Below are 15872 nucleotides of genomic sequence, written 5' to 3'. Positions count from 1 at the left end.
TGTGTAACCTACTGTATGTTCGAGGCCTCAAGGTCATATTTCCACGAATGTAACCTTTTAGCTATATTACAAATATTAATAATACAGTACATGGATTGATTGGCTCTGAATTTTTTTTTTTTTCTTCATCAGATTGGCTCTGATTATAAAGTACGTAGTGTAACAAATTCAAAGCTTGGAGTTGGAAGTTGCCAGCTTTATAACATATGTAAAACTTCAGTATGGATTATTCCGATATCTAACATCACAAAAATACATACATATAAACATATAGATTGGGTAATACAATTATAGGATTGGATGTGAGTAACTAAAATTTTGTGGTATATCCTCCATATGAATGGAAAATATTTATTTACTTTGTCGTTATCCAACAAAGGTGGTAGATCTGATAACTAGACAATGAGACCGGCTTTTATTGAAGTCTTCTAAGTTGTAACAATATTAAAGCTTGGAGTTGGAAGTTGCGAGCTTTATGAGATCCTTGCGCAGAATCTTGCCTGAAGGATTCTTTGGTATGGAAGATACGAAAGCCACTTTTCGTATCTTCTTGTATGGTGCTACTTGTGTTGCTACAAACTCCATCACTGACTTCTCTGATAAGAAGCTTCCTGTATTTCTTACAACGTACGCCATCGGAAATTCCCCTACTTCTTTGTCCGGAAATCTGTAAATCGCCAAAACATATAAAAAACAAAAAAACTCAAAGACTGTTTCTTGTACAAAAGCGATCTCAGTGTTGTTGTGACTTACGGGATTACTGCAGCATCAACGATTTCCGGATGAGTGAACAACAAAGCTTCTAGTTCAGCTGGAGGGACCTTCAAAAATAAGATTAAAAATTTTTATCCATTAATAATGATTAACTGCTTTTAGGTCTAGAAATCTGAAGAGGATGTTGGATAAGAGAGTAATGTACGTTCTAATAAACAATCAGTAACCGAGTTTATCCAAATGAAATAAACAAAAAGAGTATTTCCTAACCTGGTAAGCTTTGTATTTGATTAGCTCTTTCAATCGATCCACTATAAAAAGAAATCCATCATCGTCGATGTAGCAGAGATCTCCAGTTTTAAACCATCCTTCTGAATTAATTGTTTCGTTTGTAGCTTCTTCGTTACTAAAATAACCTTTTAAAAAAAAAAAGATATTGTATAAAACTGATTAATCAAAAACCTCTGATTTGAATTACTTGGTTGCCACGGTAATGTATCGTACCCGCGTTCTATCTTTACCTTTTGTAATGGCGGGACCTTTGAGCCAGAGCTCGCCCATATGGTTCACACCCATGACCCGACCCGTATCCGGATCCATTATCCGCGCTTCTACACCGGACGACAACAACCCCACCGTACCGTGTCTCTGACTTTCCTCCACCGAATCTGTCGAAGCTCCTGAGCTGTTCGATTCCGTCAAAGCGTACCCTTGAAAAATATCAACCGTTGGATATTTTTCTAAAAAACTCTCCGTAACTTCCTTGCTCAATGGGGCCCCACCGGATCTAACCGCTTTGAGTGAGGTCAAATCGTACTTTGCCTTGATCAAATCTGAGCCGTTGATCATAGCAACCAAAATCGGCGGCACCAAAACCAGAGTCGTGGCTCTGTACTTCTCCACCGCCGCCATCATCTCGTGCAGATCGAACTTCCGGAGAATCACCACCGTTGAGCCCAAAGCTACGGTGGCCATGGCGTAGTTCAGTAATCCGAAGGTGTGGAACATCGGAACTGTGCAGAGGAAGGTCTGATTCGGCTCCAATGGCTCCGCGATGTATCTCGCCATGTGCGCGATCAAGTTCCTGTGAGACGATATCACTCCTTTGCTTCGTCCCGTTGTTCCCGACGAGTAGAGAAGCATCGCTGTTTCTTCTTGATCAACTCGGTCTCTGACTCGCTTCTGACTCGGTTCCTTTTCCATCATCTCGTTCAACTTCCCAACGACACATACTCCGAGATCTGACGATCCCGTGCGATCCTCCGTGAGGACAACGGAGAGAGCGGCGGAGGCGGCGAGTTTAGGAGCCAGATCTGGAGTTGTGAAGGCGAGCTTTGGATTGCTGTCTGCGATCTGTCTGGAGATTTCCCCGGCGGTGTTGAGAGGATTCGCGGTGGTGACGACGGCGCCGAGTGACATGACGGCGAAACAGACGACCGGGATGGAGATGGAGTTGGGAGAGAGGATGAGTACGACGTCGCCTCTCCGTATTCCGATGTCGTGATAGAGACAGTCGGCGACGCGATCGACGGCTCTCCAGAAATGGGAGAAGCTTATACGGTGGCCTGTTGCGGCGTCGATGAAGGCGGTGGTGCCATGGTGAGGTTGAGAGGAGATGAAAGTGGTGATGTCGAGCGACGTGTTCGCAGGAAGTGGCAATGGGTTTCGTTTGCTGTAGAACGTTGAATTTGCGTTGCAGAAACCGTTTCTAGAATCGATGAGCGATGATGATGATCTTACAGAAACGGCCGTTGATGGATAATGAAGCTCTGAGATTGTTGAGACATGATAATACAAATTAAAATACATTTATCACTGAAGCATTTGAAAACGTCCTAAAAACATTTTCATTGATTAGCGAGTTTATTGGTTAGAGAGTTTTCATTGATTTTAGAAATCCAAGCAATAAAAAAAAAACGAACTGAAGAGTCATTGAATTAGCAAACCTGGATTTGCCAAACCGGTTTTCGATGGAGAGGTTGATGTGTATGAACAGAACTTCCGAGGAAGAACTAGCCGGGGCAACGAGCCAGTCGAATAAATCTTGCCAAACCGCAGAGTTGAAACCATATGCGTGAATTGGGTGATCGCGAATCTTCGCAACTCGACCGTATATACCGCCAGAGTCATCTCAAATTTTAGACGAGGGCAAAATTGTAAGACAGGTTTATTTAGCCAATGTTCTATACTACATAAGTACATATATATGCATTAATTGATCATATTTGGGAACAATTATGGAAATAATTTTGTTGAATAATTTAGTGTAATGTAATAATTTATAATTTAGTTTGTGTATTTAATTATTATGTTTATGTAATTTTATCTTATAATGTAATGTTTTATTTTATTGTAAAATTTCTAACATAATTTTAGTTAATGATATTTTTTAGTGTATATTATTTTTTTATTTATAAAGTTATATAATTTTTATTAATAATGATTAAAAGTAAAAACTATAGTGCAATATATTAAGTTTTGTAAGAATAGATTTGAGGATTTTTCTTTGGAAACAAACATCACCAACTTAAGTTGCCTTTAGAGATGTCCTAAATAATCAATAGCTATCTAACATTTTGAAATCGTATATAATACATACAAATATTCAATTACTCACACTAAATCCAAACCATATGCAGCATTCATTACTAATTTACTACTTAGAGCACCTCCAATAGAGAGGTTTACTAAAAATTCTTTAAGAATATTATATATGATAAAAATTAAAAAAAAGTGAAAAAAGAAAATTTAACACTTTAATTAGAGGAGAGAGATTGTCTTTAGAGTTCAGCCAACCATGATATTCCACTTTGCATAAGGAGAGCTATCCTAAAATCTCTAATATAAGGGTCATTCTTTAAAAAAACAATTAATTTTTTTTTTACTCTTTTCCTCCTAAAAAACTGGGCCAAAGACCCTTGTTAGAGATGGTCTTAGTTTGTTGTGATAAAAAATTAGTAGTCGATTAGATATTTGAAATAATTTAAAAGTGCATTTTAAAATTAACGAGATTATATTATATTGACTTCGCGAGACCAACTTTCAAAGCATCAATTAAATGTATTACAGGAATCATCGAGATCCAGTTTTAATCTTCACATGAGGGCGGATAACACACCTAATTGGCTCTTATTAAACAAACCCTTAATTAGAACACATCCAAGCAACAACTGAAATACATTTTGGAAAAGAAGAGGAAATTTTTAAAAGGATATAACAAAGGAAGGTACTCTTATTTTTGCAACATAAAAGAAAAACATAAACCATACACGTACGTACGTAGCTCTAGAATTTCAAACCAGAGCCTTGGAGCTTCTCTTGAATGATCATGTCAATCTGGTTCTCCATTTCAGGAGTTAGATAATTCTTCCAGTCACCGACTTCTCCTTTCCGGTAAAAGTCCTTGTGCTCCATGTTGTTTACTTTCCCGGTTTTGTTTACCTCCAAACCGCTCAAATTACGCAGAGAGCAAAGGTTCAAGACCTCGTCCACACATCCATTCTCCTCTTCTTCCTTAGTAAAAGGATAACCCAAGAAATCCGCGAGTCTCTTGATCTGAGCACGTGGCTCCGCTTTCATCTCCTCATACTTCATAAAAAGAATCTTCTTGGGGTCTTCCAGGCTTCCTCTCCAGTAGCTCAAGAGATGTTCCCAATAAGGTCCATAAAAGAAAGTTCCTTCGCAGAACGATTTGAACATAGACTCGAGAATGCTTCTATTTAGTTCTATTTTACGAACAGCGCACCTGAAATACCACCACGAGATCAGTGTGTCCTTCACGTTCCTGGCCACGTACACAATCTTGCAAGGAGAGTCCTTGAGGGTCTCGTGTATCGCGTGCAGTGGCATGTGAGTCGAGAACACCCTCGGAACTGATGAGTACTTGGACAGGTCAGGACTTGAGCTTTCGATATAGAGATCGAACTCCAAGAATGGTACAATGCCATGAGGATTATCAGACAGTAGAGGATGATTAGAAGAAGAATGGTTTCTTGATCTCTCGAGGATGGCCACTGTGAGGGCCTTGAGCCAAGTGGTACCTGATTTGGGGTTAGAAGCCAGGATTATATCGGTGTCTTGCGGTTGAAAACCTCTCTGGAAATTAACAACGCCTTGGACAGTGTTGTGGTAATACCAACATCCTTGATACTTGCACATCTTCAGCCCATGGGAATCTGTGTGTGAGGGAAGCGAAGAGATCAAACTCTTGGTTTCTTCGCTGATCTTGTCGTCTTTTACGCCGGACGAAAGCTCCTTCAGATCCATTTTTTGTTTTTGGTTGGTTCTTGTTACAAAAACATGTGTTTCAAGCTTCAAGCGAAATCATCATAGATATAAGCCAAGAAGCCAAGAAAACAACAAACCTATTCTAAATTGTTTGCCAAGAAAAATATATTTTAAAATGTATCGATTAGTAATTATTGTAGTTGGTGTATATTCGTAGAAAAGATTCCTTTTACGTGCATTAAAGCTAATAACATTATGAATTCCACATGATACATCAGTTTTATACAATTTTTGGTTTTAAAATATCAATAACGTGTTATTAGACGTAATTCAATAACGATTTAATTAGTATGTGTAGTTGGTGCATGTTCGTAGAATCGATTCCATTGATTCCTTCTAAAGTTCTAAGTCTTTGTATATTCGTAGATGTAATGCAATAACGATTTTCTGGAATATCCAGAAGACTGAAAGTCTTTCTTTTATATTTTATTTTTTTATTAGTAGGTGTAGTTGATGAGTTGGTGTATGTTTGCACATTTTTTTAATTTGTTTTAATACAATAATTGACCAGAAGACTGAAGTCTTATTTTAATTTTTGTTGTTCTAGCTTATTAGTATGGACTATGCAGTTCTAGTTCTACGGATACACATAAACTGTCCGTCTACAAAACAACAAAAGGGCATCATATCATTAAAAGTTTAGAGGATATTCGGCCACTTCATCATTAGGGGATGTTTGCTTCCTTCTCTTATTAATAACGTCCACGATGAACCATTTTCGCATTCAAATAGCAAATCATTCTTTATTTTCCGGATTCTCCATAATTTTTTCTTATAATGGTTAGGTTCTCAATTCAATATGTGAATATAGGTCCAGGGAATCGATGAGCGATGATGATGATCTTACAGAAACGGCCGTTGATGGATAATGAAGCTCTGAGATTGTTGAGACATGATAATACAAATTAAAATACATTTATCACTGAAGCATTTGAAAACGTCCTAAAAACATTTTCATTGATTTTATTGATTAGGGAGTCTAGCGAGTTTATTGGTTAGAGAATTTTCATTGATTTAGGAATCCATGCAATTACAAAAAAAACGAACTGAAGAGTCATTGAATTAGCAAACCTGGATTTGCCAAACCGGTTTTCGATGGAGAGGTTGATAGGTATGCAGGGCTGGATCTGGGGACAGCCTGATGAAACATCCGCCTATAGCCCCCAAAATTTTTCTTTGGTTATTTATGAATTTTTTAGCCCCTAAATTCTCAGATCCGGCCCTGTGTGTATCAACAAAACTTCCGAGGAAGAACTAACCGGGGCAACGAGCCAGTCGAATAAATCTTGCCAAATCGCAGAGTTGAAACCATATGCGTGAATTGGGTGATCACGAATCTTCGCAACTCGACCGTATATACCGCCAAGAGTCATCTCAAATATTAGACGAGGGCCACATTGTAAGACAGGTTTATTTAGCCAATGTTCTATACTACATATATGTGAAGATCTACCTCATTAATTGTCACTTTGTACAGGCAGTTTCACGTTTTTGGTTTAGACATATGTACTTCGGCAATGAAACTTCTTTTACATTGAAAAATAAATAAACTAGAACTACACTTAGATTGAATGCTCACTTAGATTCTACTAGATCTTCAGGGCTGATGACATATTTCTCATTATCATATATCACCATTTCTGCATAGGTTTGGAACTTTCAGTTTATGTGTAAATAGGTTTAGAACAAAAGCTTAACATTATGTAGATATGAAATATATGAAAGTTGGAAATAAATCATCAGCCTTGTATATTATAGTTTTTTATTCTTTATACTACTATAGAGGTATAACCGTATAAGAATCCCATAATCAAGTTTTGAAAGTAGACTCCATATCTAGTACTTGATCATAAACATATTTTGAAAGTTGACGATATCTAAATGAACAGTACTGCTGCCCACATGATTTTATGTGTAATCTTCTGTGTGTTGGAGGCCTCAGGGTCATATTTCCAGGAAGGTAGCTTTCTTTTGCTACAGTACAAAGTACAAACATTAATAATACATGGAGATTGACTCTCGTTATAGAGTAGTGTAACAAATTCAAAGCTTGGAGTTGGAAGTTGCGAGCTTTATGAGATCCTTGCGCAGAATCTTGCCTGAAGGATTCTTTGGTATGGAAGATACGAAAGCCACTTTTCGTATCCTCTTGTACGGTGCTACTTGTTTCGCTACAAACTCCATTATCGACTTCTCTGATAAGAAGCTCTTTGTTTTTCTTACAACGTATGCCATTGGAAATTGCCCAACTTCTTTGTCCGGAAACCTGTTAATCGCCAAAAAAAATTAGAAACTCAAAGAGTACTGTTTTTGGTAAAAAAAAGAAGCGATGAGCACTTGTTTTTGGGACTTACGGTATTACTGCAGCATCGGCAATTTCAGGATGAGTGAGCAACAAAGCCTCTAGCTCAGCTGGAGGGACCTGAGCAATGATCACCATAAGAAGTTTAGCACAATTTCATTGATCGAACCAATGATTCAATCAATGCCTTTCTATCAATAGTCTGGAAAAATCACAAGGGTCTGTTAAATAAAAAGGGTAATGTTTGAGTATACTCCTATCTCCATCCCGGAGTTGAAAACAGCTAATCACACACACAATCACAACATTAAGGCTCAGAAATTAACATATTGGTTCAATGGAACGAGGTCAGGTTTCTTGCAATTTAGTCGAATGAAACTCCTTACTAAAACAAAAGATGATATGATTCACTGGTATCGAATCAATGTGGTTGACTTTGTGCTGTATTTGTTACCTGGTAGCCTTTGTACTTGATCAGTTCCTTTAACCGATCAACCACAAATATGAATCCATCTTCATCGATATAGCAGAGATCTCCAGTTCTTAACCATCCTTCAGAATCAAGAGTAGAGCTCGTAGCTTCCTCATTGCTGAAATAACCTGACAAGAACAAAAACACACCCGAAACACCTTGCAGTTCCTGCATAACTACGATTCTCAAATCCTGAATTCAGAATCCTTGAGAGTTTAAAGTACCTTTCATTATGGACGGACCCTTGAGCCAGAGCTCACCGGTATGTTTCGGTCCAAGAACCTGACCAGTCACCGAATCCACGATCCTCCCCTCCATGCTAGCCGACAATTTCCCTGCGGTGCCGTATCTCCGGCTTTCCTCAACAGTATCCGTGGAGGCTCCTATACCCGTTGACTCGGTCAAACCATAACCTTGTAAAATCTTGACCGTCGGATACTTCTCCATGAATCCCTCGGTCACCTCCTTGCTCAACGGAGCTCCACCGCACAAAACAGTGTGGAGAGAGCTCAGGTCGTACTTGGCCTTGATCTGATCTGCGCCGTTGATCATCGCCACAAGAATCGGCGGCACGAGAGGAAGATACGTCGCCTGGTATTTCCCAATCGAAAACATCATCTCGTGCATCTCGAATTTGGAGAGAACGACGATCGTCGATCCGTAAGCGAGTAGACCAGTGGCGAACGCTGCTAAGCCGTAGATGTGAAACATAGGGACGGTGCAGATGAACCGTTGCTCTCCCTGAGATCCGTCGTCAGAACCAAACCGGTTCACGATGGTTTGTACCATCGCGATAAGGTTACGGTGAGAGGAGATCACTCCTTTGCTAATCCCGGTGGTTCCGGAAGAGTAAAGCAAAGTCGCCGTGTCATCCTGGTCGACTCGCTCCATAACTCGGGTTCCACTCGGCACCTTCTTCATCATCTCCACCAATCTTCTCACATCGCCCACTGAGTCAACTCGTTCCTCGTCCATGAGCACGATCGGGAGCTTCTTAGAGCCCGACGACGCGGCGGAGACGATTTTGGGGAGGAGCTGCGACGTGGTGAAGGCGAGCACGGGATTGGAGTCGTTAATCTGTTTGGCGATCTCGCCGGGAGTGTTGAGAGGGTTTGTGGTGGTGATAACGGCGCCGAGTGACATCACGGAGAGACAAACGACGGGGAATAAAATGGAATTAGGGGAGAGGAGGAGGACGACATGGCCCTTGCGAATCCCCATCTCGGAGAGACAATCGCCGACGGATTCGACGGCACGCCATAGCTCGGAGAAGGTGAGATTCTTACCGGTGGAGGCGTCGATGAAGGCGATACGGCCGCGATGAGCCTGAGAAGAGATGAAAGTAGTAACGTCGAGCGACGGATTCGGCGGCAACGGAATCGGTCTCCGTTTGCTGTAGAATGTGGAATTGGAGTTGCAGAAACCACTTCGAGAATCCACTGAAGCCATTTCTGATTTCTCTATCTCTCTCTCTCTCTCTCGATGTTAATATATCACAATCTATCTGGATTCTCTGTGTGACTGATTTGTTTCTCGGGTAAGTTTGACTATAAAGAGAAAGTGTTGCTGAGAAGAAGTTTGACTTTTGTAACAAGTGTAAAGCTGCCGTCCGACGACGTCCCGACCACCATTGCTTTGGTCTTTGTTTATGCGGTTGTTGGTGCCACGTGAAAATTATGTTTTTAATAAGCTTAACAATGACGTGGAGCACTTTATTACATGGAATCTATATTGGGCTTTAGTTTTTCGATAAGCCCAAATAATCTAAAACGCCCAAAGAATCCAAAACGCACAAAGATCCGAATCGATTGAATAAAATTGTCACCGGAGGAAAAGCATCGCCGAAGCTTTCTGGTCTGAAATTAAATTGAAGGTATGGGTCCGGTAAATATCTCTTTCCCTCTCTCCGATTTCAGATTGGCTCTATAGATCTTATCATATAGTGTTACGTTAATGAGATTGTAAGCAATCCGTATCTAGATTCCGGGTGATTTCTTTGGCTCTATAGATTTTATCATATAGTGTTACGTTAATCAGCTTGTAAGCAATCCGTATCTAGATTCCGGGTGATTTCTTCTACTTTGGATATGTGACTAAGCTTGATAAGCTGAGACAAGTTCGTAAAGCTTTTGATGTTGACGAAGATAAGCTAGCTTCACTTGATTAATCTTTCTTTCTTACATTTAAGCATCTGTTTTGGTTGATCTTTCTGAAGTTAGGTTTTAGTTTAGCTTTTCAAACTTAAGACTGTAAAAAAAAAAAGATTATCACCGAGCGGAGTTGAATATTTCGGTCACTTGAAAATGAAATACTGTTGCATGGAAGAAAGAAATTTACTTAACGCCATGTTATCTGTTGGTTTCTCAAAACAAATACTTAGCGCCATTTTATACTTGACAACTTATAGAACTTGAAAAAATGACTTGTAATATGTGTGTGTGACTTTTTTTAATTGATTTATGTTCACAATTCTAATTTTTACAGGTACACGTAGTTTATGTCGGCCAAAAGCGGTATCAAACAGGAGACATCTTAGCTGTAAGAATATTAAGAAGTGAAACTCTTGTCTGAATCAGTCGCCGGAAAATACACCCCAATTCGATTTCAAGCTCTTCAACAGCGATCTGTGCTGCTTCCAACCTTGTACTCGCGCTCTGCACCGCCATTTCGTCCCACACATCATCGAAGCAACAAAACCGCATAGTAAAGATCGAGGACAATGAACCTTTGCTCGGTCTTCTTTCCAGCCAAGGAATACACACAAGCGAGAACAGAGACTCAACCATAGTCATAATGGCTCTTCTCACTTCTTTCAAAACCTCTGCGACAAACAAAAGGTTCTGCTCTATACTCGGCGTCACCGTTGCCCCTCTTCCTCCTTTAATACCCTTTAGACTATTTAAGCACTTGAGTGTTTCCTTCTTGAGCTTCTTCCTATACCGATTATACGCTGCGATCTTCTCATTGATGTTTGATTCATTGCAGCGTAGTGTTAGTTGAAGTTCTTGCAGGCTATGTCTCACCAGTGCCATCACATCCTTGGACACATTGCAAACGTCTAACATTGTTACTGAAGCTTCAGACACTTGCTCAATCCATTTCTCTTTCCCTTGTTGACACAGAGACTCTCTTGCTTCTGGACAGTGATCGAGAAGATAGTTTGCGCAGTCTTGTAGTTCTCTCAAGCCTTCCAAGTCCATTTGTGCCATTCAATTGAGACCTCGAAAGGGTTTTTCCTTGATTCAGAAGAAAAAGTGAAGAAATTCAAAGGAAAATAATGATTTTTAATGAGAAATTTAGATTGGTTTGTGATTAAGATTTAGTGAACTTGTATATAGGGAGACTCCATATATAGGTAATGTATAGATTAGAGTAATGATAGATCTGAGAATGATGAGGAAAGTACGATGAAGGAACCAACCCTGAGGTGTTTTTTCTTGTTTATTTTTGTACGGACGTGAAGACATATGTAGAGGAAACAGGTCATTTAGGTTATAATTTCAAACTAGTTGAAGTTAGAGGTATTAAGGAACCTTCCGTGTATGTATTTGGCAACATTGTGGATTTGCTCAGATACTGTTGTCTACACAACAAAACAAAACAGAATTGCAACTTCTGATTTACATTATAAACGAGCAGCTTTGTCAGAAATCATACATGAACCAAGCCAGCCAGTGTTAATTTGTAATCATCTGAATTGTAAGGAATCAAAACCAGAAAGAATATATATATATATATCTATATATATATATATCATTTTTTAATTGAAATTTATATCTGAGATGTTCACAGCTTTATTGGTAGAACGAGAGAAAAAATTCAGCAGAGTAAGTTTTAAATTAAAAATCACCTGGGACACCTATAATATTAAATACATACGTACGTGCAAATATTTTTCGTCCTGTATGCTAAAAATCTTATTGTAACATTTCCCCAAACTTGATAAAATTCTTGAAAGAACACGAAAGAAAAATAGATAGAAGTAATTATAAGAACTAAAAAACAAAACGGTACATTACGTGCATATCAAGTCAAGTCCCTCATAAGTCTGCTTCGAGTTTGTAGCTAATTTCTCCATAGATTTGAAAATCTGTTCCATGTTCGACTTCAGATTAAAACTCCCTATTACGTCAACAGATGGCACTGTCTTCATCTTCCTCTGCATCTTCTGCTCTTCCTTCTCTAACATCACAAGTTTCCTTTCTCTATCCTTACCACCGCCATTAACATTCCTCTGCTCCTCCAATTCCATCCTCTGTTTTTCAACTTGATGGTTTACGTGCATCACGACAGCGTAAACCGCATCTGTAAACTCCTCCTCTACATCTGATCCATCAAGGGTTTGTGACAAGCTGTTGATAGCACCAAACACTGGTGGCTCTTCAGAGAGATCTGGCGTTGGTTCTTGAGGTTCTTGCTTCAGACATCTCATTAGCCAACTGTTCAAGGCCTTAACGTACTGAGCCTTAGCATCTATCCAGTTCGAAAGGCTTTGGCTCCAGTTTCTCAACTCCAGTTTCATTTCTATGGCAAGCTCAAGCTGGGATATGTCTAGATTTTCTTTTAGTGTCATCTTATCAAGCTTCTTAGCCTCTGCGATTACTCGGGATTGTCTACTATGACACTCCAGCATACAGCTCCACATCTTAAACAACCTATATTAATTACGACACAACAAGCTAAGATAACTCAAGAGATTTCTTAAACAAAATCTTAAAACTTATAGTAATGGTAGTTCCTTAATTAGTACCTGTGGATCAGTTCTTTCATCTGTGACCAGAGTTCTTCGTCGCGTAACTTGTTTATCATCAGACATATGCTGTCTATCTTATGGATAGAGACTCTTATTCTCGTAGACAGACACTGAATCGAAGAACGAATGGCTTCGATTTTGCTTGGATCTGTACTATTCTGTTCCAATCTCCTCAATTGTTTGAAGTACTTCGTGTGAGATGTACGGAGCTTCTCCTCTGCCTATAAACACGTTCAAGAATCTAAGAACACATAATCAACACTAATGTTTTGTCTTAAACCATTCATAGTTTTTGATTTACCTTTACTTCTTGGTACAGTTTCTTCTCCCACATGAAAAGTTTCTTCAGAGTAGATGAAAGATTACTTAAATTGGATCCAAAATCTTCCGCTGGTTTGGGATGCAAAGGAGTCATCTTCTTCACGTAGAGAACATTTGAAGAAGCTGAAAATCGAAAATAGCAGAATGATCAGAAGCAAACAGAGAGTGACGTCAATAAGAAATCAAACATTACCTTGATAAACTGAGTTTTTCTGGTAATATCTGAATCTCGAAGTGTCGAACATCTTCGAAACATCATTCCCTGCTCCTGAAGCTTTCTTGAACATTTTCTCCAATTGCTTTGTGACTTGTGAGAAATCGGACGAAGCTTGTTGATCCTTTGATTCCCTCGGAACACTCTTTCCGCTTTTCTCCGATTTAAGTTTTTTCTTCTCGGAGATTTTTTGGATACATTTCTCTTCCCCTGTTCCAGTCTTCCCTTCGTTTCGGCGAATAGTAGCATTTTTCTGAGTCTTCTTCTTCATCAACGTATCTTCATCAAAACAACGAATGGTCTCTCTATCTTTCAAATCCTTAGGATTCGAATTGTACGGATACTCGTAGCTCTCGAAGAAATTGATAAAATCCCAAGCGTAAATGCTCGGCGGAGGCGGGGGCGGCGGCGGAGGCGGCGGAGATACAGTGACGGATTCGTGATTACGGGAGTAGAACGGGTCATGATTGCGATTTAAGGCTTCGAGCTTAGCACAGTCCGTACCTCTGTTTCCATCTTCCTCGCAATCCGAGTCGAATTTGGGAGGCAAATCGGAATCTGAGCTGCTGACGACGGAGTGAGGCGAGGAATATGATTCCGGCGAAGACGTATCCGGCGATTCTTCGGCTTCGGATTCAATATCCGGCGGAGACTCGACGGCTTGGTCGAAGAATCTACGGAGAGCTGGGCCGACGGTGTTAAGAGAGAGCAGATAAGCGGCGTGAGCGTCGGCTAAGGCGTAGCTGCGGCGGAGCGTCTCCTCCAGTGAGTTGCAGCGGTCACGACATAGAGCGACGGCCGGCAAACCGTCGAGCTTGGAGCAGGAGCAGCCCATAACGGTCGTCGGAGAAGTTGTTTGAGTGTGTGTGTTTCAAAAACTAGGATTGGACATAGATTATATAATCACGACAACAGTTACGTACTTAAGGTGTAATCAATTGTGAATGGCTTAACTACTGGTAAATAATTAAAGACAATAATACCATAGTTGAATTTCAAAATTAGAGAGCACATGCATTGAGTTTTAAGCCAAACAATATGCTGTGGCGGGATCCCCTAAATAACTTATATTTTCTGATTTTTTTATTGGTTTTAATTATTTTTCCCCTTAAAATTCATTGGTTTTAACCATAATCATTTTTCTTTCTGTTGCTTTTTAAGATTTCACTATGATATTTTTTTTTTTAAGAAAATTGATTGTTTTTTTTTTAGTATCTATCTACACACCAATTCAAACTGTCTTTTTCTTTAACCGGAAAATCCAAACTGAAATCTACATCAATTTAGTAAGCCTAAAAAACCAGATATTTTTACCATTGAAGACGTCTACAGACTACAGTAAGTGTAAGTAACCAAGAATAATTGTACATTCGAATATTCTCCCAACTCCTATAATTTATTGTTCAAATATAGATCACCAGAATTATTTTTTTGTTCTACATTGGCGTCTCTAGTTCCAGTAAATAATTAAGTATTTTGGTTATAATAGTTAAACCGCATTACAATTTCAAAAGGAAAACTCATATATATAGGGGTGACACTTTCACATATAAATTGAAGATTAATGATTAATATATAAGAGCCGTTTTTCCCTTGTAGAAGAAGGGACATGCAATGCAACCAAACTTCAATTTGGAAAGTAGTAAAAATAATTATGCTATCTATGATTATAAAACATTGCATTTACTTATTTTCCTTTTCACGGTCCAAAATGTTAAAACGATTTTTGCGATGGAACCATGCAATATTCAACAACTATGAGAATCATTAAAGCATAGAAAGTGGAAAAAGACGTGGTTCAAAAAAGTTAAAGCTAAAAAAGTGATTTTTTTTTTTTGGCTAAAGAAAAACAAAAGGTTTGAGATTCAAAGTGATAAGTTTGAGATAAAATAAGGAAAATTAACGTAAAAAAGGTGAAAAGTTAAAATAAACAAGCTAGGTTCGAGAGATTCAAAGTAACGCAAAGTATTATTAAAATTTTATTGTGAAATCATGCTCTAAAAGTACTTCCTCACAATAACATGCACCTGTTGTAGGTGCCAAACTCATATTTTAATCCATTTCTTTCTTTTGTCCGAACTCAAAACTCACGACTTTGGCTTCTAACAAAGATAAAATGAAGATTTTGTCAAGATATTAACCCCTACGTATACGTACTTTACAGCTCACTGGCTCACTGATTGCCTTGACATAATCTCTAATATCTTCCTAATTAATTTGTTCAGCTTGATATGTTCTTTACACTTAATTACATTGATGCAACATTAAAATATAAGTATATAACCCTACAAAATCATGAAATACTAATCATCCATGAAATGCTTGTCAATTACTCTTAACCTTATCCATTCATCTAATATATACACATCACAAACAAGAAACGAAAAAAAACCTTTACGAAAATGATTCTAGAAAATTAATTTCGGATAAACGCTCTCGGTTTATTTCTCCACCTGATCAAGAACGAATATTTATATATGTGTGTGTATCATCAGTTTGATATGAACGAGCGTGTGCGCACGTCTTCGACTTAGAGTGAGAGTTTGGAACTTTTTCGTGGGTTTGAAGCTTTTGATGAGAAGATAGGACAAAACAAAAAAGCGAAAACGTACACGAGGGATCTTTAGTTTTTCCTAAACGAGCCCATCTCTCGAAAGAAGGAAAATTTCTTTATATTTTTGAGTGAAACAGAGGAATGTTTCTTTTCTGGGGATGGTGGAGATCCACCTCCTCAAATTTTGTCATCTTATCACTACTTTCTTATTTTCCTATCAGGAAATTCCCATGCGTATAAATATTCAACTATTGA

General features: G+C 38.8%; 5 protein-coding genes across 5 annotated transcripts; all 5 read right to left on the bottom strand.

Moving 5' to 3' along the window:
• Positions 1 to 386: 386 nt before the first annotated feature.
• On the bottom strand, positions 387 to 2784 carry LOC18992881 (4-coumarate--CoA ligase-like 4). Its single transcript, XM_006416329.2, has 5 exons — positions 2661 to 2784; positions 1236 to 2483; positions 985 to 1130; positions 754 to 821; positions 387 to 667 (listed from the first exon to the last, which is right to left on the bottom strand). Exons 1-5 carry the CDS (start codon positions 2782 to 2784, stop codon positions 445 to 447), a joined length of 1809 nt encoding a protein of 602 aa, XP_006416392.2. The 3' UTR covers positions 387 to 444.
• A 1082-nt stretch (positions 2785 to 3866) lies between these two features.
• LOC18992880 (cytosolic sulfotransferase 1) lies at positions 3867 to 4980 on the bottom strand. The gene has a single exon (XM_006416328.2). The coding sequence runs from the start codon at positions 4978 to 4980 to the stop codon at positions 4000 to 4002; it is 981 nt and encodes a 326-aa protein (XP_006416391.1). The 3' UTR covers positions 3867 to 3999.
• Positions 4981 to 6714: 1734 nt separating this feature from the next.
• Positions 6715 to 9396, bottom strand: LOC18992879 (4-coumarate--CoA ligase-like 5). The gene is made up of 4 exons (XM_006416327.2): positions 8000 to 9396; positions 7758 to 7903; positions 7356 to 7423; positions 6715 to 7267 (listed from the first exon to the last, which is right to left on the bottom strand). Exons 1-4 carry the CDS (start codon positions 9222 to 9224, stop codon positions 7045 to 7047), a joined length of 1662 nt encoding a protein of 553 aa, XP_006416390.1. The 5' UTR covers positions 9225 to 9396; the 3' UTR covers positions 6715 to 7044.
• An 866-nt stretch (positions 9397 to 10262) lies between these two features.
• Positions 10263 to 11382, bottom strand: LOC18992878. The gene has a single exon (XM_006416326.2). It carries the CDS (start codon positions 10982 to 10984, stop codon positions 10292 to 10294), a length of 693 nt encoding a protein of 230 aa, XP_006416389.1. The 5' UTR covers positions 10985 to 11382; the 3' UTR covers positions 10263 to 10291.
• Positions 11383 to 11681: 299 nt separating this feature from the next.
• On the bottom strand, positions 11682 to 13898 carry LOC18992877 (nitrate regulatory gene2 protein). Its single transcript, XM_006416325.2, has 4 exons — positions 13043 to 13898; positions 12830 to 12972; positions 12526 to 12749; positions 11682 to 12430 (listed from the first exon to the last, which is right to left on the bottom strand). The coding sequence occupies exons 1-4, from the start codon at positions 13896 to 13898 to the stop codon at positions 11791 to 11793; spliced, it is 1863 nt and encodes a 620-aa protein (XP_006416388.1). The 3' UTR covers positions 11682 to 11790.
• Positions 13899 to 15872: the final 1974 nt, after the last annotated feature.

The sequence above is a fragment of the Eutrema salsugineum genome, unplaced genomic scaffold, assembly GCF_000478725.1.
Source record: "Eutrema salsugineum unplaced genomic scaffold, Eutsalg1_0 scaffold_5, whole genome shotgun sequence".
In the NCBI taxonomy this organism is placed as follows: domain Eukaryota; kingdom Viridiplantae; phylum Streptophyta; class Magnoliopsida; order Brassicales; family Brassicaceae; genus Eutrema; species Eutrema salsugineum.
The sequence above is the reverse complement of the archived record's forward strand: the minus strand, read 5'-3'. Positions and strand labels throughout refer to the sequence as shown.

Bases quoted from the DNA above. Each gene is read 5' to 3' on its own strand.
- LOC18992879 (XM_006416327.2), bottom strand. From the start codon at position 9,224: ATGGCTTCAGTGGATTCTCGAAGTGGTTTCTGCAACTCCAATTCCACA. The intron at 7,424-7,757 runs GTAACAAATACA...ATCATTGCTCAG, and splicing joins TCAAGTACAAAGGCTACCAG to GTCCCTCCAGCTGAGCTAGA. The intron at 7,268-7,355 runs GTAAGTCCCAAA...GGCGATTAACAG, and splicing joins GCCGATGCTGCAGTAATACC to GTTTCCGGACAAAGAAGTTG.
- LOC18992881 (XM_006416329.2), bottom strand. From the start codon at position 2,784: ATGGTTTCAACTCTGCGGTTTGGCAAGATTTATTCGACTGGCTCGTTG. The intron at 2,484-2,660 runs GTTTGCTAATTC...CAACAATCTCAG, and splicing joins AACCGGTTTGGCAAATCCAG to AGCTTCATTATCCATCAACG. The intron at 1,131-1,235 runs GTAAAGATAGAA...TTTTTTTAAAAG, and splicing joins AGGTCCCGCCATTACAAAAG to GTTATTTTAGTAACGAAGAA.
- LOC18992877 (XM_006416325.2), bottom strand. From the start codon at position 13,898: ATGGGCTGCTCCTGCTCCAAGCTCGACGGTTTGCCGGCCGTCGCTCTA. The intron at 12,973-13,042 runs GTAATGTTTGAT...TTCGATTTTCAG, and splicing joins GAAAAACTCAGTTTATCAAG to CTTCTTCAAATGTTCTCTAC. The intron at 12,431-12,525 runs GTACTAATTAAG...TAATTAATATAG, and splicing joins ATGAAAGAACTGATCCACAG to GTTGTTTAAGATGTGGAGCT.
- LOC18992880 (XM_006416328.2), bottom strand. From the start codon at position 4,980: ATGGATCTGAAGGAGCTTTCGTCCGGCGTAAAAGACGACAAGATCAGC.
- LOC18992878 (XM_006416326.2), bottom strand. From the start codon at position 10,984: ATGGCACAAATGGACTTGGAAGGCTTGAGAGAACTACAAGACTGCGCA.